The 22,987-nt window shown below is 33.6% G+C and overlaps 1 protein-coding gene across 1 annotated transcript; it reads right to left on the bottom strand.

Annotated features, from left to right (window-relative positions):
* Nucleotides 1–3,388: 3,388 nt before the first annotated feature.
* Nucleotides 3,389–4,458, bottom strand: LOC120132331 (36.4 kDa proline-rich protein-like). The gene is made up of 2 exons (XM_039149113.1): nucleotides 3,784–4,458; nucleotides 3,389–3,596 (listed from the first exon to the last, which is right to left on the bottom strand). The coding sequence occupies exon 1, from the start codon at nucleotides 4,328–4,330 to the stop codon at nucleotides 3,791–3,793; it is 540 nt and encodes a 179-aa protein (XP_039005044.1). The 5' UTR covers nucleotides 4,331–4,458; the 3' UTR covers nucleotides 3,389–3,596; nucleotides 3,784–3,790.
* Between the last annotated feature and the right edge of the window lie 18,529 nt (nucleotides 4,459–22,987).

The following is a 22,987-nucleotide window of genomic DNA, read 5'->3' as shown; positions in this document are numbered from 1 at the left end:
GCATGCTTATTAGCCAGTATTCATCACTCCCATAATTTTTTTCCAATGTAGGGTTTCTTTTTTAATTTATTCTTTTGTTTTTCTCTTTACCAATCTTATCTAATCTAGCTGTGTTATGTACCCCACACCGCACTCACTAGTAAAGCAAAGGCCGAGTAAAATAAACGATGGTGGTTTGTTAGTGAAAACAAACCCTACAGGCTTACCCCTCCTCCTTTGCTTTCATCCTTTCATCGCCGGCCTCCTCTTTCTCTATAAAGCTAGGCTGACTGAGTGGTCCTTTCATCTTTGGAATGGCATCTTTCTCTTCTTCCTTCTTGTCTATCTTCCTTTTTCCATCCACTACACTGTGTTTTTAGGTCAATAAAACTGGAAATGCTTAATTTCCAGAATAGTTTGAGATTTGAGATCTGTGATGGTCGATGGTATTTGATATGTTTTTGTTAAATGGTCCTGGTCATGCTTTTCCACAGCTTTCTTGAACTTCCTTTGTATTGTAATTGTATATAGCAAACAATGAAAGCTCAAGAAAGCTGTGGGAGAACATGATGGCAATTCAGGACTTGTGTTTATCCCTTCAGCGAAGCTAAATTGCAGAATAAGAGAGAAATGAACTTCATACATAGTATGATATTCTTTAAATTTTCAAAATCATCACGCGAGTTTTTTTTATTGCAGTTAACACCCTTCCTTTCCTATGAATTATGATACACAATTCTTGCAACATGCGGCTTTGTCTCAGAGAAAAGTTTTTTCTGACGCTGAATTACAAGGTGGGTTCTTCTTCGTCCTTTGTTAACTCTTTTCTTTCAACAACGTATTAAATTGCAGTTACGGTGACTATTGCGAATACGATTGCAGATGTTAAAGTGACATTGAAATTGAAAATCATTATAATGTAATCGTTACACTGTGTTGAGACCGTAGTTTAATACTCCTATTATGTTATTTAAGTGTTCTGAATGTTAGTGAATCAAATGTAGGTGAAAATGGGGAGTTACATTAATTTGCTGGCTTTAATTCCTTGTTATATTATCAATGATGAAAAGTTTTCACTGTTAGCCTTTCTGGTTTTTTGCTTTGCCCCTCCCTTACATGATATGTGGTGGAAAATGTTAACCTTTGTCCCATGTTTGTGACATCACCCCTTAACCACTCCACTCCCCCACTTATCATCATCTCTGAATCAGTTTTTCTATCCATTTTCTATTAATGCAAATGATCCAAGATTGTTTCATAATTTATCACATACTATATATATATATATATATATATATATATATATATATATCCAACCCTTATTCTCTTTCTTTAACTCCTATAGGATCACTCTAACCCTAGCTCTTTCCATGCATTAATTACTTATTTACCGCCCAGAACTCTAAGCAGTCAGATAAGATCCTGTTTCCTTTTCTGCAAGAAAATGAATCCAAATTCTCAGACTTATGTGTTTTTCTGAACAAGTTGTGGCAAGTTGACGACAGGAGAAGCGTGGAAACAGCACATCAGAGGAAAAGCCAAGCAACATAAAGTTTCTCTAATTTATACTTCTTGTTCGGGTTTTTGTGTGTGTGTGGATTTCATCCAATTATATTGTAGCAAATTTCAATAACGTCAGTGGGTGATTTATATATATAGGTTGTATCTCAGGCAGTACTGGGTTTCAGCTTTTAACAATTTACCTACGGTCTTTCCTTTTTAATAGCTGTATATGAATACAACTTTAGAAAATACTTTTGAAAAACAGATTTAAGATAGAATCGATCTGTGAAAGAGGCTTTACTATTCCCTTCTCTGTATAAGAAAAGCTAAGGAAGAAAGCAGAGAGGCCATTTGTTTAATATGTATCTCTTGTTCCTCTCATCACTGCAATTTTTATATAAAAACCCTACAGCTAAAACAACATATAAAAAATAAACAAAAGTGTGTTTGTTTGGGTATTTTAACCTTGAGGTCGTGGGATCGAGTCCCATAGAGGCATTTCATAATTTGGAGGTCTCCTACGGAAGCTACTCTCAACCTAATTTTAGGAGCAGCCTACTATCTTACCTCCCCTTACCCCATTACATATGGGAACAAGGGACAGCCAGCCAGTTTATTTTAAATATTTTTTTACTCTTATATATCTGATTTAAATAAAATAAGTATTTTTCTCAATTCTCACCTATCTCATTGTCATCACTTTTTTTTCTTCCCATGATGTCTCCATTATTGATATTTTAAACTCTGAACCTTTTTTAATTAACAATGGCACCAATATTGATTCTTAAAGGTAATCTTTTTATTTATCTATTTATGGTAGAGTTCTTTTTTCATATTTTATTATAAAATAAATTTTAATATTAAATTCATCAATCTAATTAATACCTATTAAATTGAATACGTTCTGTGAATGAGAATAAATTTAAAAAAAGTGCAAGATTGGTTGGGTTTGGGGAGAGAGTAGATGGGCTAGCTTTGTGGGCAGGATAATAGCTTTGTTTTTTGGTGGTGCATGGACGCCCAAATATATTCTTTGGGTCATATTTCACCCCAAAAGCCGCTTTCAGTTTCTCTAATAAACGCCTTCGCCGGCCTTTTTCCACACTCCTCATTTGTGCATGAATTTAAGTTCAGTATGTTCAACTAAATGTACTAGGGTATGGAGGTTGACTTTGATAAGGTAAAGGAAAGGTCCACAGAATATGCAGTGGCTAAGAGAAAAGCCATTTAAGGTGCATGTTTTTGTTGCTTTTGTGACTGGAAAAAGGAAAACAATTGACTTGAAGACTAATGGTTATGTGCATGACTTCGAGGTACAGCTCTATACCAAGTTTGTTGCAGTAAATATTATTGTTCATAGTACGAGTGAAGATTAAGTCCTCAATTTTACCAGTAAGCACAGTAGTCTTTTTTTTTATTATTACTATTGATTGGTAAATAATTGTAGCACAAGGCTGTTGATGAATCACTGGCGCATATGAAAAGAATCAACAGACACCACATGCTACCAAAGGAAAGAGACAAATAAGGTTCATGCGCCATAGCTTCTCATTGGCCCCTCTTTCTTTTAACCTTATGGCTTCACATCCAGGGTCGGGTTTTGCCCATTTATACTGAAACTGTAACCTTCAAGTTGTTCCCTTGTGAATTCTGATTGAATACAACCACAAACTGAACTGGAAGATAAAAATGTTACCATGGAATTCTACACTGTGGTTTCCTTGTTCTTTCCCTTTGTTTTACATTAAATAGGCTTTAAAAGTTGCTTTTCACATGCATTTTTCTGTAGCAAGTTTTTTTATAATATATTTATATATATATATTTATGGGCTTAGAAGAGAAAAATATATAATAATATTTTATATAAAGTTACCAGAAAGCAACAAAACGAGAATCCCGGAAAATCATGAACAAAGATTAGTACTATCTTGATGGCATCCTTTGAAAGAGATACAGAAACACACTTGCGAATTGCAACAATCTTTTAAAAAAGAAAAGTGGATAAAAAATGGTGTTACAAATAAGAACTGCATTAGATTTGCAGTACTCCAGTTGAGAAAGGAATAAAGAGAAAGCTTGACATCCTCTCATGTCGATGTGATCAATCTACCAACCTGCAAGTCCATATGCCATGAATCTAATGAGGAACAAAGCTCGTGTAATGTAATGTAATAATTGTGTCTTTTTGTGCCTACAAGTTAATATGAACTGGTACTTACAAGAAAAGTTCAAACGAAATGATTACGCAGCTTAAGAAGCAGTTTTAGTTAGGTGATTATACACATAAACAGAAGTACTTAACTTGGTTCTAGAGATAGCAAGTGTATCCAGGTGGGGGTGTTTTTCCACAAGTGACGAGGAGCTGCAGAGCCAATGGCACGTAGAGTTTAAGGTTGAGAACCTTGAGCTTGAGAGTTGTGCACAAGCAGACGGCAGCTTCGAGCTCAGCAAGTCCTGCAAGAACCGGACAGCACTGATTCACCACCGGGTCACCAAGACCGATATGCACCAACCCTCCCAGCAGATCCACACAGGCACCCAGTTTCAGCGTGTCAATAGGGCAAGTGTCCTTGGTTGGTGGCGATGGACGGGGTTTTCCTTTCCCACTTGGTGGCTTGGTAGTCACCGGAGGAAGGTGGATGGGTGGCTTCACAATTGGAGGGAGCTGAACCGGAGGGAGTTTAGGAACAATGGGAGGCAAAGTGATGGGACCTTTAGGGGACTTGCCCTTGTGCCTTCGATGCTTTGGTGGTGCCTTCCCACAAGAACGGCACCCGAGAATTGGAGTCACCGAGGAAATGAAAAGCATGCAAATTAGCAGCAGAGCTGATATTTTGCTGGACTCCATTTATTTTCAAACCCAAAGAGAGAAAAGGGAAAGAGACGAGTTGAAATGTTTAAAAATTATTGTAGACAAGTGGGGATTATATACAAACAAGGAAGACGAACAAAGAAGCCCTAGAAGAAGAAGAAGAAGAAGAAGCAAATCACGTGAAGATGGGATACGTTGGAGAGGCAGCTGCCAAAATTTCCTAGTTGGCATTGCCTCTACAAATACATGACTCTATGTATCAACATTTACTCTCCGCTACATTATCAGTATTTGTTCTCGGCGGATATAGAACGAAACAATGGATTTTAGATTAAATTTTGATTTAAGCAACATTTGGAAGATAAAATATGGAGGGAGGGGTCCACAGAGTTCAGTTGGATCCTTCTATACCAATTTCTTAACCCTTTACGTTTCAAACAATACCACAGTCATCTTTTCTAATGGAACCCATGACCATCAAGTCAAACCTAAAATAAGAAAAAGTTAACACGAACCAACTTATTTCAGTTATTAAAAGATTCATTTTTGTTCCTAGAGATCTAGGGTTTGAATATCAATGGCTGCAGCAGGATAATTGAACGTGATTGAGAATATTTAGAATATATATTATTTTGTAATCATCTTAATTTAATAAAAAATAAGAAAAAAAACTAAATTTTAAAAATCAAAATAATTGATAATAAAATTAATTTATACAATCTAATCAGATAATTAGTATAATTCAAGTTAAAATTAACTGATTCAATTAAATCAATTTAGTTATTTTTTATTGATGGGATAATTAGGTTATATATACTACTATATATTATTTCAAATGAAAGCTCTTCCTTAATAAATGAGATAATGAAATGCTTAAAGCTATGGCACATACATAGTATACGTATAATGTAGCTAAACCCAAACCAATTTTAAAATTAAAAGGTTAGCAGCATATACCTTAGTAAAAATATCGTATGATTAATCATTTCCTTTTTGCAACATGGGGGCCACATGAAAGCAGACCGATCGAGCTGATTAGACCATCCTCTTGCCTCTATAATAGGCAAAATTAGCGGCGATGTGAGTTAAAAAAATTAGTCTATTAGGTTATTTTTAAAATTAATTTAAGATCTATAATATTTATTATAGTGGTTAGAAAGTCGTCACGTTACGTGATGAGTTTTAATAAAATATATTTTCATTAGAAATTTTTATTTCGATTTAATAAATTTTAATAAAAAATTATATTTTATTGAAATTCGTCATGTCGACGTGATAGATTTGAATAAAAAATATTATTTGGATAAACTCGTAGTGTGTGTGATAAGTTTGCACTGTATTGTAATATTTACCGTAACTCCCAAAATAAAATCTGAGTTTTTCTAATTAAAAGTGGAGTTTTGTCTCAATTGAATTTTACCTATTGTAATGATACTTGTGTGGATTGCATTAAGGGTAAGCAAACCAAACATGTATCAAAAGAGGTTGCCACAAGGAGTAATGAATTACTTGATTTAATACACACAAATATTTGTGGTCCTTTCGATGTACCTTCTTGGGGTGGTGAGAGGTATTTTATCACATTCATTGATGAGTACTCTAGGTACTGTTACCTATATTTATTGTACGAAAGAACTCAATCAGTTGATGTCCTTGAGACATTCATTACGAAGGTTGAGAGGCAGTTAACTATAAAGGTTAAGATAATACGTTCCGATAGAGGTGGTGAATATTATGAAAAGACATCGGAAGTTAGACAAATTCCAAGTCTATTTAAGAAACTCCTTAAGTCTAAGCGCATTTGTGCGCAGTATACAATGCCTGAATCGCCACATCAAAATGGTGTAGCGGAAAGGCGTAATCGTACATTGATGGAAATGGTAAGAAATATGATGAATGATAATTCTATACATGTTTCATTGTGGATGTATGCATAAGAACTGCCACATACATATTGAATAGGGTACTTAGTAAGGTAATTCCTAATATACATTTTGAATTTTGTACATCTAAAAAACCTAGTTTAAGATATCTTCACATGTGGGGCTGTCAAGCCAAAGTGAGGATATATAATCCACATGAAAAGACGTTGGATTCCAGGACCATTAGTGGTTATTTCATTGGATATCCGAATATGTCAAAAGGGTATAGATTTTATTGTCCTAACCATAGTACGAGAATTGTTTAGTTTGTGAATGATCGCTTTATTAAAAATGATAAAGTCAGTGGGAGTATGTGAGCATGTAATGTAAAGATAAGAGAGTCATTGATGGACCAAAACCTATCAAGAGATCCATCTCAAGTTGATGTTCCTATTATTGTAACACAACCATAAGGCATAGTTATGGAATAACAACAAATGGATGCTTCAAATTCAATTATTGATGTCATTGTTCAAGAAGATGAGGAAAATGCTCAAGTTAATGAGCAATTGCAACCTCAAGAAGAAATGACATTAAGGAGGTTTACTAGAGAAAAGATTGGCTATTTCAAATGAGTATATAATTTATGCACTTGAACATTGATAATGACTCATTCTTTTTTTACCAAGCCATGAACGGTAAAAAATTTAACAAGTGGTTGATGGCCATGAAGGAAGAATTGAAATTTATAGATGATAACAATGTCTGGGAAATGACAGAATTGCCAAATGATTCTAAAAGAATCAGTTGTAAATGGGTCTTTAAGACCAAGCGAGACTCTAAGGGCAATGTCGAGAGGTACAAAGCCAGACTTGTTACCAAATGTTACACTCAGAATGATGGCATTGACTTTAAAATGACTTTCTCTTTGGTTTCTAGAAAGGACTCTTTAAGGATTGTAATGGATTTAGTGGTTTATTTTGATCTTGATCTTCACCGAATGGATGTTAAAACAACCTTTCTCAATGAAAATTTGGAATAAGAGGTATATATGGAACAACCTCAAGGTTTTGAGACCACAAGTTAAAAAAATCTGGTATGTAGGTATAAGAAATCAATCTATGGGTTAAAACAAGTTTCCCGACAATGGTACTTGAAGTTTAATGATACTATATTGTCATATGGCTTTGTAGAAATGACCATTGACTAGTGTATTTATATAAATATTGTGGGAAACAAGTTTATAATCCTTGTGTTATATGTAGATAATATTCTTTTTGTTGTTAGTGATCGTTGGTTATTGTATAATGTTAAGAGTTGCCTTTCTAGTAACTTTGAGATGAAGGATATGGGTGAGGCTTCTTATGTGATCGAAATAGAAATATTTCGGGATTGATTACAAGGAATTTTGGGATTGTCTCAGAAGGCTTACATCAACAAAGTTCTAGAAAGATTTAATATGAAATCATGTACACCTAGTCTAGTTCACATCCAGAAATGAGACAATTTCAGTCTGTCTCAATGTCCTAAGAACGACATGGAGCGTAAAGAAATGGATAATATCCCTTATGCTTATTTATTCAGGAATTTGATATATGCTCAGACTTGTACTAGGCCGGATATAAGCTTTACAGTCGGTATGTTGGGTCATTATCAATCAAATCTTGGATTGGTTTATTGGAGAGCTGTAAATAAAGTTTTAAGGTACTTGCAAAGCACTAAGGATCGCATGCTCACATGTAGAAGAAATAGTAACATTGAGGTTGTTGGTTACTCGGACTCAGACTATGTCGGATGTTCAGATACCCGAAAGTCCATATTTGGCTATGTGTTCCTTCTAGCTGATGGAGCTATCTCATAGAAGATTGGTAAGCAATAGGTCATTGCTACTTCCACTATGGAGGATGAATTTGTAGCATGCTTTGAAGATACAATTCAATCATTATGGCTGCATAATTTTGTTGATGGTTTATGCATTGTTGATACCATTGTTAATCCAATGAGGACTTATTGTGATAATGCGACAGTTGTATTCTTCTCTAAGAACGATAGATACTCCAAGGGTACCAAATATGGATTTAAAGTATCTATCTATCAAAGAAGAAATGCAAAATCAAAGAGTTCAAATAGTGTACATTGGCACAAATATATGATTGTGGATACTTTGACTAAAGGACTAACTCCTAATACATTTATTGGCCATGTTAGTGAAATGAGAGTAGTCGTGAAGTCCTTGTATAGCGGATTATTACTCATACATGTATGAATATAAGTCTCGCACATTTATGTTTGCTTGATACTATAGATATCGATGTTTATTTGGATTTTACTTATCTATGAATCATATTTCAGTTATGCATATTTTGTTATAATTAGAAATATTGGATTTGTAATACCCCAAATTACGGGTTAGTAGTTTTCAGTTTACCCAATAGGTAAGTGGACCACGTGAAATTACAAATTAAGTTGTTGGGCTTAATTAGGTTGCCTTTGGGGCCCAATTAGTCATAAAAAGGGGGATTTTTGAATATGAGATAAAATGCAAAGGAAAAAAAGTACAATTAGACCCTTGAGTGAAATGAAAGTTGATTTTAGGGTTTTTATTTTGTTTTGGACATGGTTTTATCCCACACAACTCTTCATCATCTTTTTTTTCTCTTCTCCATCCCTCTCTAAGTTTCCATAACCTCAAGTGGTGGTAAGGTTAATTTTATTATGTCTCAAATTTGTCCCTTTTACTTCTTATGACATCCTTATGTAAGAATATCCTTGTAACTTTGTTGGTTTGAGGGAAAAATGGTGGAAAATCAACCAAGTAAAAAAGGAGAGTGCTTGGTAGCTAAATGAGATTCTTTTTGGGTTTCTAAGATTAAGGTAGTGTATTTATAATCTTTTGAAGTATTAAAGTTTCATAAATTCTTGGTGTTTGCTAAGATTTGGATGATTGAGCATTTTAGGGTTTTTTTATTTCTCAATCAAATATCATTTTAGGTGTTAATATCATGTTTTACTGATGCATAATGACCCTAAATAACTTACTAAAGCTTTTAAATAAGTTTAGAAACCAACTCATGTCATTTGGGGTGATTCTTGAGTGATTCCCGAGCACAAGCAAGTCATTACCAGAGAAAATGATTGATCCCTTGACCAAAGGGATCGATCCTAAAGTTTCTATCTAGCAAAGGATCGATCCCTCGGGAGAAATGATTGATCCTATTTCAAAAGGATTGGTCTCTTTAAGAAAAGGATCGATCCCTTCTCTGTTTTACTCGATGAACATGGATGTATATGCATTAATTAAAGGTCCTAAGTGTTGTCGAATGTTCTTTAGGGACATAAATGACCCAACATACCTAAAAATACTCGTAGGAGTAGGTTGCATTGGGTGTAACCATATTAAGCGTAATACACTAAAGTATCTTCAAACGATTATGTATACAGATAGACGGGATTGAGGATCAACACATGAGATACATGATGAGTGATATGATAAACATGTCAGATTCAATATTGACGAAGAACGTGGTGCTTCTAGAACGTCAGTGAACCGAAAATGGATAAGTTATTCCACTACTTCAAGGGGTATTGAGAGAAATACGATAAGAACGGTAAGAGTGTTGTTACTCAGTAACAAGCCTGAGTCAAGTATTGGGCTAACTAGTGAATCAGTCGGTGTACTGCAAGTACCATAATCAATGGGAAATTGTGAAATACTTAGAGACCTCTCTAGAGGTAGAAATGAGTAAAATACCATATAAGTATTAATACCCCTCCCAGAACATCCTAGGTGAGAGAACGAGCGGGATAGTCTCGGGTGAAAAGGATATTACCTCACCTGACTTTAATAAGTTCAGTAGCGAGTGATCGAGCTACATCACCTAATGCACTATGGTATCAGTTGGCGTGTGTTAAGGCGTAGCTCTAGATTAGATCCAAATAATAATGAGATAATGACATTAATTGTGTGATAGTCATAAAAGTCTTATGAGGTAAGATTCCATAAGACTTATGCCTTTGTGTGTCACTCGGGAAACAGTGAGGACACCCGAGTTACTTTAGCAGTAGAACGGTTGTCTTGTGTGCATAGAATATATGAATTTATCCAAGTCAATACAAGATGCAATTTAGTTGCTAGTCGAACGTGGTATTGATGTTATGTGACCGAGACACATTCTGAGTACTCAAGAGGAGTAGACTAGCCAGGCAAGGTGTCGATGTGGTGTGACCCAGACTTAGTCTATTATATTGGAAGGTGTCGATGCTATGCTACCCGAACCTCGCCTGAGATACTTGGGAGATGATGATGTTATGTGACCCAGGTCTACCCAAGGTACCTCTATTAAGAAAACATAGGTGTGAGTTCCGTGATGCTATGTGACCCCGGGCTATACCACGATGCTTACTTATTGTTAAGTGATAGTATTGGCGTCTCTGTGATATTAGGTACCATCATTGTGTTTGGCATGGTGATGCATTATAGGATGATAGTGAAGTTAATGACTTAGTACTTGTATACTCATGGTGGGGCCCTTAATGAAGACTAAGGGAAGCATGAGACATATATTCGAGGGATAGAATTGGAGGACTTTATGTGGGTAGCACTGATTGGAATCATGCTTATACCTGCTACTTAGTACTATGTCTCTAGCATGCTTTAGTTTATGAAATTCTTATGCTGCTCTAGATTAGCGATTAGTCTTTGGATGTTTTTCGTTGACAAGTCCGTAGGTTAAGTAGATCATGGAGCACCGTCACCGCATGACTTCTAGCATCTCTGACAAAGTACCGTAATGTAGCTTTAGTGAATATGTGTATTCATAGAACCTTACTTTTGTATTTGAATTGTAAACTTCAATATGTATTATTTTGATTTAAATCATATGTCACGGAGCTTCGATTTTGTAAAATGTTTTTGTAACAATTGTTTATCTTTTATTATGATATCATTCAATACATTTGAAAAGAAAATGAACAGGTTTTGAGGACCAGAGGTGCATCGGTAGCCTAGTGTGGCACTTTAGGCCTAATCGAGTTTAGGATGTTACATGATCTTATTTTAAGACATTGTTGGATAAGATATTTCCATGTGTCTATCTTATTAAATTGTGTATGTTTGAATTTAGTTGACCTGTAATACATAGAAGGAATCGGGACGTTTGCCAAGCCCGTAACCGCCATGATTCGATCGATTTAGTTCTTACGAAGTTGTGACTTGTATATTACATTATTTAAGTGAGCTCAAATTATGTATTATGTTATATACTTGTCATATATGAATCAAGTGGGAGAATGTTAAAAAATTTGATTTCTAATATTGATTCATATAATTTAAGTAATTGATAATTATTGTTGTTGTACACATGGTGATGATTAGTGTAGTATTGAGGATACATTTATCGGGTGTAAATCCCTCCGTCTCATACCATAAAAATATATGTGTAACTGAAAAGTAGAAGGGCTTTTCGGTTATTTTGACCTTTCGGTTATTTTATGATTTAATTACTCTATCAAGATTCTTATGTTTTAATTGTTTCCGCATACAAGATTAATTGATTTTAACATAATGGACTAATTTTTTTACCCGCTTTGGCTTATTGGGTAAATTTTACCCTGTATAATCACATGCCAATTGGGTGGATTATATCTTTATTTGAAAATTATACTTTAGATCTTTCCAGCTACAGCATTTTGGTGCCTACTGCATATTAAGTTTTATGTCAAGGTCGCATAATTGGTTATAATTTGAAATTCTATTATGCGGGTCGAATTTTAATTTTAAAATATCGTGGATAAAATATATAAAATCAATTAATAAACAGTTGATCTAGTGAGATAAGATATTAAATCCCTTAAGTAATATTACAGGTTCGAACCTTAGCGTTTGCGAAAGAAGTAAATTAAGTTAGGAGAGTCGTCTTTGCCTCTACAGTGCCCGATCTAGATTAGTCGATTAATAAATCGGATACTATGGATTAATTCAATATATATATATATAACCATATATAGAAAATATATTAAATACATACACAGTTGTCTCGATTATATATAATGTATATTTAATTAGTTTAAACTTATTTACAAATATTTATATGTAAATTTGTCCTAACCAAGGATTAAGAGAGCAACCTCTAACCTATTTTTTTTTTGTATAAAAAAATATTTATATGTAAATTTAATACATTTATCTCTGACAAAGTACCGTAATGTAGCTTTAGTGAATATGTGTATTCATAGAACCTTACTTTTGTATTTGAATTGTAAACTTCAATATGTATTATTTTGATTTAAATCATATGTCACGGAGCTTCGATTTTGTAAAATGTTTTTGTAACAATTGTTTATCTTTTATTATGATATCATTCAATACATTTGAAAAGAAAATGAACAGGTTTTGAGGACCAGAGGTGCATCGGTAGCCTAGTGTGGCACTTTAGGCCTAATCGAGTTTAGGATGTTACATGATCTTATTTTAAGACATTGTTGGATAAGATATTTCCATGTGTCTATCTTATTAAATTGTGTATGTTTGAATTTAGTTGACCTGTAATACATAGAAGGAATCGGGACGTTTGCCAAGCCCGTAACCGCCATGATTCGATCGATTTAGTTCTTACGAAGTTGTGACTTGTATATTACATTATTTAAGTGAGCTCAAATTATGTATTATGTTATATACTTGTCATATATGAATCAAGTGGGAGAATGTTAAAAAATTTGATTTCTAATATTGATTCATATAATTTAAGTAATTGATAATTATTGTTGTTGTACACATGGTGATGATTAGTGTAGTATTGAGGATACATTTATCGGGTGTAAATCCCTCCGTCTCATACCATAAAAATATATGTGTAACTGAAAAGTAGAAGGGCTTTTCGGTTATTTTGACCTTTCGGTTATTTATGATTTAATTACTCTATCAAGATTCTTATGTTTTAATTGTTTCCGCATACAAGATTAATTGATTTTAACATAATGGACTAATTTTTTTACCCGCTTTGGCTTATTGGGTAAATTTTACCCTGTATAATCACATGCCAATTGGGTGGATTATATCTTTATTTGAAAATTATACTTTAGATCTTTCCAGCTACAGCATTTTGGTGCCTACTGCATATTAAGTTTTATGTCAAGGTCGCATAATTGGTTATAATTTGAAATTCTATTATGCGGGTCGAATTTTAATTTTAAAATATCGTGGATAAAATATATAAAATCAATTAATAAACAGTTGATCTAGTGAGATAAGATATTAAATCCCTTAAGTAATATTACAGGTTCGAACCTTAGCGTTTGCGAAAGAAGTAAATTAAGTTAGGAGAGTCGTCTTTGCCTCTACAGTGCCCGATCTAGATTAGTCGATTAATAAATCGGATACTATGGATTAATTCAATATATATATATAACCATATATAGAAAATATATTAAATACATACACAGTTGTCTCGATTATATATAATGTATATTTAATTAGTTTAAACTTATTTACAAATATTTATATGTAAATTTGTCCTAACCAAGGATTAAGAGAGCAACCTCTAACCTAATTTTTTTTTGTATAAAAAATATTTATATGTAAATTTAATACATTTATCTAGGGATAGGCATAAGACCCGAATCTGATGGGTTCCGACCTGATTGGGTCGTGTGTTTTTTTAATTCGGGGTCGGGTCAGGTTGGATTTGGGTTTATGGTGAAAAATAATCAACCCAACTCGAACGAAAAAATATATAATTTTACATTGTATATTTATGAATAATTATAATAATATCTCTCTTTATATTATTTTTTCAATTAAATAACTATTTTTATTGAATAAAAATAATATTCAAGTCGGATTAGATTCATATTTTATCTAAAAAAAAGTTGACTCGTGGTCGGGTTGGGTGAATGATGTAAAATTTTCAGGTCATATTGGGTTGGCCGAAACCCGACCCAAACCTAACTCATGCTCATTCTTACATTTATCTCTCTCTCTATTTAAATAATAATAGTTTAATATTGTTATAAAAAAACAAATCATTTGTAAATTTTAAAGTTCACAATAATATTTAGGGTAAATTACAAATTTGATAACTAAACTTTCATGTGATTCCTATTTTACTCACCGTACTTTCAAAATTTTCAATATGCTCACTGAACTTTTAAATTGCTCATGTATTAGTCATTCAACTGTTAAATAGCTAACGGAGTTATGACATGGAAATCTCTACAAAAAACGTCATTTTATATCCTACAAAAAATAAGGATTAATTACAAATTTGATAATTGAACTTTCATATAATTATTATTTTACTCACCGTACTTTCAAAATTTTCAATTTTCTCACTAAACTTTATAGATTTAGTTTTTTTGGTCACTATGTCGGGGTTAGACAAACGGACGGCCAACGGAGCTAGTGACAGTGAAAGGGCAAATCGACTTGGTTTTGGTCGGAAAGAGGAGAGGACTTCAGCGGTGGCAGCGGTGAGACGAACGGACGGTCGGGGTGTCAGAAAATCGATGAAAATCGATGGGAAGCTTTGGTTTCTCTACTAACCTTCGACGATTTCTCTACAACTAACGGCGGGGAGCCTTGATGATTGACCACCATGGTTTCGATTAGGAGGCGACTCCGGTGCTGTTGGAGGTATCGGTGCGAGCCATCGCTGGCTGGAGATGGGTTCGACGATGAGGGCAACAATGGATGATCGTTGACGATGAGAAGTTTAAGGACAGAGAGAAAAATTGAAAATTTTGAAAGTACGGTGAGTAAAATATGAATCATTTGAAAGTTCAGTTATCAAATTTGTAATTTACCCTTATTATTATTATGTGGAAATCTGATGTGACATGTTTAATATTAAAATTTTCCAAGTCAACGAGCTGTTAGTGATATAACGGCGGAGTGAACAAAAAAGTTCAATCCATAAAGTTGAGTGAACAAATTGAAAATTTTGAAAGTACGGTGAGTAAAATAAGAATCATATGAAAGCTCAGTTATCAAATTTGTAATTTACCCTAACATTTAAATGTATTCTAAAGAGGGTTGACTGATTTAACAATTTTATTTTTTTTTTAAAATTACTTTTAATACATGCTATGGGGAGATGATATTTTAATGACCAAATTCTGACATGATACTTCTGTTACAAGTCGACCAAATTTTCTTTTCTGGCCATTGCATCTGTTTCCTCAATTTCGGTTGTACATTGGCATGTTATGTTTCTCTCAATTTTTAAAGTATAGTTTTGTATCTAAATTTATCACCTTTTAATGTAAGATTTGTGTTTTATTAATTATTTATTCTGAATATGATTTTTTTCTAATATTATATTCAGTTGTATTAATTCTTTTCAACTCATATCAACATTTTTATTTGACATTTAAATTTGAGACTCTTTTAACATAAAATTTGAATTTGTTAATTTTATATACACGTGATATTTTTATCCCATTATATTTTTTTTCGATAAAGGAAGTGAGAAATGTTGTTCTGAATAAATTTTTATGTTAAATAATATGTTTAGTAGCTAAATTATTATTTTTGTTTAAATTTGATTATTTAACTATTTTTTATTTTTAAATCACATCTAATGTTTAATTTGGTTATTTATTGTTAAAAATTAATAGTGATGTTGATGTGTCAATTTAAAACAATATCACATCATCATTAAAAAAAATAAAAAAATATCACGTCAACATTAAGCAATTTCGTTAGATATTTTAATTGTGAGGGATCAAAAATTTAAAAATTTAGGTATAGTTTAAAAAAAAGATAGTTGAGTGATTAAAATGAAATAAAAGTAATAATTGATATATTAAATGTTTAGTTTATCCAATTTAAGGCCTAATGTCTACAAGAATTAAAGTGATATATTCTTTATTTTTTTATTAAAAGTGATATTCTTTATTGACACATATCATCACAACTTTAATATTTCTTATGATATCACATCGTCATTGTATCACATTAAAAGAATAAATTATATTAAAAAAATCAGAATTATTATATTAAAAATGATAAATTCAAATATAAAACCGTTCTTTAATCGTGCATTATTAATATATTTGAAATGTTTAGCAACTTAAATATCAAGTAACTATTCACTCACAAATCCCTAATGCATTCAGAATTTTTTTCCTCAGAAGAAATAAACATGGGATTTAGTTAATGACAGCAATGTCATTACCGAATGTCAGTGAGGCACCTAAAACAATTATGGGCAATCAAACTTTATCCAAAGGAAACATGAAAGCCCACTAATGACTGATCATTTGTTATCCAATTAAATTTGATTAAAGTGGGAAATGCAGGCAAAGATGATGAGAACAGCAAAGCAAGCATTTTAATAGAATGGGGGTGGGGGATATGAAGGTCGTGCATCAAAAGGAAAAGAAATATATATATATATATATATATATGGCCTTGGTTGTACACTTCAATTCATCCGTGATTTCTGCTTTTCTCACACCCTTCTTTCTCTCTCTCCATCTCCCTGTCCCTGTCTGTCATTATTATGTCCCCCTTTCTTATTCATCAATCCTAAACCTGTATTCTTTTCTTACAACAAAATATATAATAACATGGGATAAAAATATCACGTGTATATAAAATTATGCTTCAAGCGTGCTTTTTTGTGTACAAGTGTACTCCTGGGATTCCTATATATATATATACATATGTGTGTAGAATACTGCTCAGCTTCAGCTTTTTAACAGGAAGGTGATATGTGAATAATAATTTTTGTGCAGCCTTGGAGCTTTTGGATTGGGTTGAGTATAGTGTTTTATTTTGATACTCTGGTATTATAGAAGCAGCTTGCTTCTTCTTTTGGATATATACTGTTATGTTTTAGGGAGAATTTTTTATAAGAATTTAGGGATTTTAGAATTTAGAAAGAAAGATATTATAGAAAACGTATAGATTTCATTCCAAAAAGATGATCCTTAGAAGGATGAGGTACACTTATATAATTACAAGTACCTACAGCTGTATCAAGGACATCAAATCTAACAAACTAACAGAATTCTGCTGACTCACACCCATCTACCCCGTTTGGACTTAATCTACCTAGCCCACTGTCTCCTCCAAGTCCAACTCACACCCCTTATCTGTTGGAGATATAATTGGGTCTATGTCTGTTGTAGCTCAATTGTTTTTACTCCCATGTGCCTTGTCCTGAGCCTCAAATTCCTTTAATCTAGTTATGCCTCTTCTTTCTTCATTAGGTAAACTTCTAATCCCTAACTCCTCTAATTCAATCCGATTTTCCCCAATTCCCTTACTTGATTTTCCCCAATTATTCTCGATCGAACCCTAACTCTCACACCATCCTAACAATACCCCCTCCTCCAGAAGATTCTTGTCCCCAAGGATCGAAATTAGGAAATTGTTGTCTCAACACTATATAATCTTCCCAAGTTACTTATGTTGCTCCCATATTCCTCAACTGAATGAGCAATTGAATGACTGCCCGATTCTGTCTCGTAAGCACTCGATGATTCAAAACAAGGGCTAGGTAGATTTTCAGTTGCCCATCCGATGCTACCTCTGGAGGATCGATCGAAGTTAGTCTCTGTTTCCCTACTTTCTTCTTGAGTAAACTCACGTGGAAAACTGGATGTAGTTTCAAATTTGCTGGCAAATCCAATTTATAAGCAACCTGACCAATTCTTTGTTTTATCTTGTAAGGCCCAAAATATCGAGCAACAAGCTTCAAATTTTTCCTTAGGGCAAGCGATGTTTGTCTGTATGGCTGAAGCTTCAGGTAAACTTCATCTCCGATTTGAAATTACCTGTCTGTCCGATGTTTGTCACTAATCTGCTTCATTCTATTGGTAGCTTTAAGTAGTTGCTCCCTTAATAATGAATTTAATTGCTTCATGTGTTGCATGATATCCTGCACTGGCTCCACCTTAGAATTTGTTGTCCATGTCAAATTAGGAGCTTTATACCCATATAAAGCTTCAAATGGTGTCATTTGTAGAGAAGTATGGTAGTCAGTATTGTACCACCATTCAGCCTGAACTAACCATTTTGACCAAGTCTTTGGTTTCAAAAAACACATACATCTTAAATATTGTTCTAAGCATTAATTCAGTCTCTCTGTTTGGCCATCTGTCTCTGAATGATAGGCATTACTAAATAATGTAGTTGAGCCCAATTGCTTCATTAATTCCTACCAAAACAGACTAGTGAAATACTTGTCTCTATCAGAAATAGCCACCTTAGGAGGACCATGTAACTTGTAAACTTGATCAAGGTAAACTCTAGCAACTTCTATTACTGTATAGGGATGAGCTAATGACATAAAATGAGCATACTTAGTGAATTTATCAATCACCACTAATATGCAATTGTACTTTGTTGAAGATGGCAAACCTTCAATGAAGTCCATTGTAATCACTTCCCAAGCATTGTTTGGGACTGGAATAGGTTGTAACAACCCTGGCTTAGGAATATGCTCTATTTTAGTTATCTGACACACTTCACACTGCTGTATATGCTCTTGAATTAGAATTTTCATTATTGGCCAGAAAAAATAAGACTTAATTCTCTTATAAGTAGCTTGAATACCTGAGTGACCTCCCTGTGGTGAATCATGTAAAGCCACAATTATATTCTGTCTAAGGTCCCCTTTGCTGCCCACATAAATCCTATTTTTGAAATACAAGACTCATTTAACTAATTTCCAGTCCTGTAGTTGATTTGGCTGAATAACCAGAATATGAATTTTGTCTTGGGCTATAACATCTTCTTCATAACTCTTTTTAATATCTTGTACCCAAGTAGGTGTTATAACAGTAACTCCCATTTAAACAAATTCACCAGAATCCATTTGTTGTCTAGAGAGTGCATCTGCAGCTTTATTAGACTTACATTTCATGTACTGAATAGTATAATCCATCCCCAATAACTTTGTAAGTCCTTTCTTATGTATAGTTGTAGTTAACTTCTGTTCTACTAAATGTTTTAAAGGCTAATGATATGTTTTAATAACAAAAGAGCCACTCTCCAAATAATGTCTCCAATGAGAAACTGCCATTAAAATGGTCAAATACTCTTTCCCATAGATTAAAAGATTTGCATGCTTAGGACCCAAAGCTTTACTCAAATAAGTTATAGGTCTCCCAGCTTGAGAAAGAGCAGGCCCAATACCTTTGGAACTAGTATCAGTTTCCAAAAAAATTCTGCTCAAAATTAGGCAAAGCCAAAACTAGAGCATTACACATAACTTCCTTTAACTTTTCAAAAGCTAAGATAGCTTCTTGAGACCAATGAAACCCATCTTTTTTCATCATATTTGTTAAGGGCTTACTCAACTCCCCATATCCTCTTATGAATTTTCTGTAGTATCCAGTTAAACCCAAAAATCCTCTCAAAGCTTTCAGATTTTTAGGTAAGGGCCATTATTGCATGGCTTTAATCTTAGCAGGATCAGTTGCAACCTCATAAGCTGAAATTAAGTGCCCTAAATATTCCACTTGTTGCTGTCCAAAGAATCACTTACTTCTTTTGGCATATAACCTAATTTTCAACATAATCTCTAACACAACTCTTAGGTGATGTTTATGCTCTGTCAGACTAGGACAGTAAACCAAGATATCATCAAAAAAATACAAGAACAAACTTCCTTAAATATGGTCCAAACAAATCATTCATCAAAGCTTGAAAAAATAGCTGGAGCATTAGTAAGGCCAAAAGGCATTACTTTAAATTCATAGTGTCCTTGGTGAGTTCTAAAATCAGTTTTGTGAATATCTTCATCCTTAATTCTAATTTACCAATATCTAGACCTCAAGTCAATTTTTGAAAAGAAAACAGCCTCATTCAATTCATCTAACAAATCCTCCACTATAGTAATAGGAAACTTATTTTTAACTGTAGCAGGATTAAGTTTTCTATAATCCACACAAAATCTCTAAGTTTCATCTTTCTTTTTAATAAGTAATAATGTAGAAGCAATGACCAAATTGATTCTATTGTTTCAGATTCATGAACTCTTGCTTCATTTGACGAACAAATTGATCTCCGATGTACTTATGTTTGAATTCTTCTAAAAACAATGACCAAGTTACTTGGGCGTTAGTCATCCTCAATGTAACATTAGTCCACCAGATCCTTGCTTGTCCTCTCAACAAGGAAATTACTCCATCTAGCTTCTCAGCATCGGCACAATGAAGTCCCGTAAGCATGACCTTCACGTCATTAAGCCAAAGGTCCGCAGTAACAGGACCTTCATTAGCTTCCCCTTTAAACTCTGGAGCTCACAATCCCTTCAACTCTTTCGCAACATTTATTTTTGGAGTTAAAATAACAGGAGGTTGGAAACGCGTCAATACCGCGTCTAACGTTCTAAAGAATATATCTTGATCATTGACAGGCATTCCAGAGGATGTCTGTTCTTCACTCTGCCTGGCCGGGGCAGGTGAATTACTGCTTTCAGCGGGTCTATCGTCTCCCGCTTCATTTCTAGATCTACCTTGTCCGGACATCTATAAAAATACAACCATATAGTTCTATTAGCAAAACAGCATACTTACTATTCTATCAGATCAGAAGTTTCCACTATTTGTTGGCATGTATACCTTATAAGACACTCTAGACTTCAGTTTATGCCGAGAATCGACTAAACCGTAGCTCTGATACCATTAAATGTAACACCCTTAACTCATATCCGACCCGAATACAAGTCCGAGGTGTCACATTGACTTTTCAAATCTTTGACTTTTACAGAAAATCCCGGGAATTTTTTTAAAACTTTCATTAAAACGAAATACATTAATTTACATAAGACCATAAAATACAAAATCGATCAGAGTATTCGTAATTAACACTTATTACATACCAACACTCTATACATAATCAAGTACATACTTTGTCAATTACTTCTGATCTGATCTCTTAGTAGTATTGCTGCCTGTGCTACTTCTATTTCCACTCTTCCTGATTCTTGGTACCTACGTGTAAATCACTTACACGCTAAGTCATAGACTTAGTGAGGCAATACATGAATATGCAACGATAAACTTATGAATGTTCATACTTACCATTGGATCATGACATTTCAATGTGCATTTATTTATCACATGATAACATATATAATCATATAATGAACATACGAAACTTACCTTCTTGTATCACTTTCATTGTAAATCGGTATTTCAATTGCATTGCCCATGTATATTATTGAGAATAGAGGTATGTGAGTACATTGAGGTTGTGCACTAATGCTGTCACCACAGCTCGTATCAATTCCCTCATGGGGCACCCGAACCTTAGTTCAGTATTCATCCCGTAGGACTATTATCTATGTCCCGTAGGACCATTACATCCCGAAGGACTACATCCCGAAGGACTACATCCCGAAGGACTATTATACCATCGACTCTTGGCATGCCAACTACACCTATAGTTCTCATATCGTATACTATGGGCATTATTCTTATTTTTCATATGTTCATGTACTCATCTCATTTCTCTTGTGATCATGTATCTCATATCACTTCATATCGTGTTCTCATATCACATGTCATATCACATATCATATCACATGAACATATACATGTCTTATGCATGTATTACAATAATTATCATGTATGCATGTTCACAACTATTGTATTATAAAAATCAACATAGGGATTAGACTTATCACAAGTCTTATTCCATTATAATATACATCTAGTATGCGCTCACCTTAGCTTTGCTTTGTTTCGATTCTAATCCTTTGATCGTTCCGGAATAAGCTTACTTTTAGTATCTACATAATCACACATGGATGTATATCAGTATTATAACTAATATACTCTAATGGTTCACTCTTTAGACTAAGAGAAAAGTCAATTTCATCTTTTAATGAAGGTATGCATCGATGCACTACTGATGCATCGGTGCATCAAAGGTATTCGATGTAGTATTATTGTTGGGATGCATCGATGCACTCCTTATGCATCGATGCACCAATTGCATTTGATGTTTCATTATTAACGGGATGCATCGATGCACTACTTATGCATCGATGCACGAATTACATTCGATGTTATTATTTTAAAAGAGTGCATCGATGCACTACCAATGCATCGATGCACATTCAAACAATTTATGGGTTTTAACATTGATGAATCGATGCATTATGAATATGCATCGATGCACTCTGCCCAGAATCCTCTTTTTGAACCCGAAAATTCATTCATTTTGGATTAAATCCTTCATGTTTAATCCCCTTTTTCATTATTAACTCTAATACACATACTTAAACCAATCTATACTCATTTATTTCATCTTAAACCTCCAAATCCTATCCTTCATATGTAATTCAATAATTACATCGATTTTCAACATGTTTGAATTCCACTTTTAATACTTCGTATGTCTTAACTAGATTGATGACAAGTCAAATTTAACTTTCAATTCTAGTTATAAACTCTAATCCAAGATTTCATTTAAGAACTTCACATCTTAAATCCCTCCTAACTCCATCATCCTTTGATGTTAAGATAACTTAAGCTTTACTTAAGATTAGTTATCATCTAATCATCAAAAACCAATCTTAAATTTAACAAGAAACTCAATAATCAGAAATCTTACCTTTGCTTTGGTTCACGCATACAAGGAAGAAAGAAGAAGAAGATAAGTCTGGAAGCCTTTGGTTCTCTCCTTTTCAACCCACTTGTATTCATATATATCCTTATCCCTTGTTTAATTAATTGATCCTTGCAATGACTCTTTTGCCCTTCCATTCCTACTTCCTTTCAATTCAATCCTACACAATCATTTACATATATATCTTTATACTATTCATTCATTCTATTTTAATCACCAAAATTTGAAACTTTTCAATTTAGTCAC

Source organism: Hibiscus syriacus, unplaced genomic scaffold (genome assembly GCF_006381635.1).
Source record: "Hibiscus syriacus cultivar Baekdansim isolate YM2019G1 unplaced genomic scaffold, ASM638163v2 tig00110560_pilon, whole genome shotgun sequence".
NCBI classification, from domain to species: Eukaryota; Viridiplantae; Streptophyta; class Magnoliopsida; order Malvales; family Malvaceae; genus Hibiscus; species Hibiscus syriacus.
The sequence above is the reverse complement of the archived record's forward strand: the minus strand, read 5'-3'. Positions and strand labels throughout refer to the sequence as shown.

Bases quoted from the DNA above. Each gene is read 5' to 3' on its own strand.
- LOC120132331 (XM_039149113.1), bottom strand. From the start codon at position 4,330: ATGGAGTCCAGCAAAATATCAGCTCTGCTGCTAATTTGCATGCTTTTC.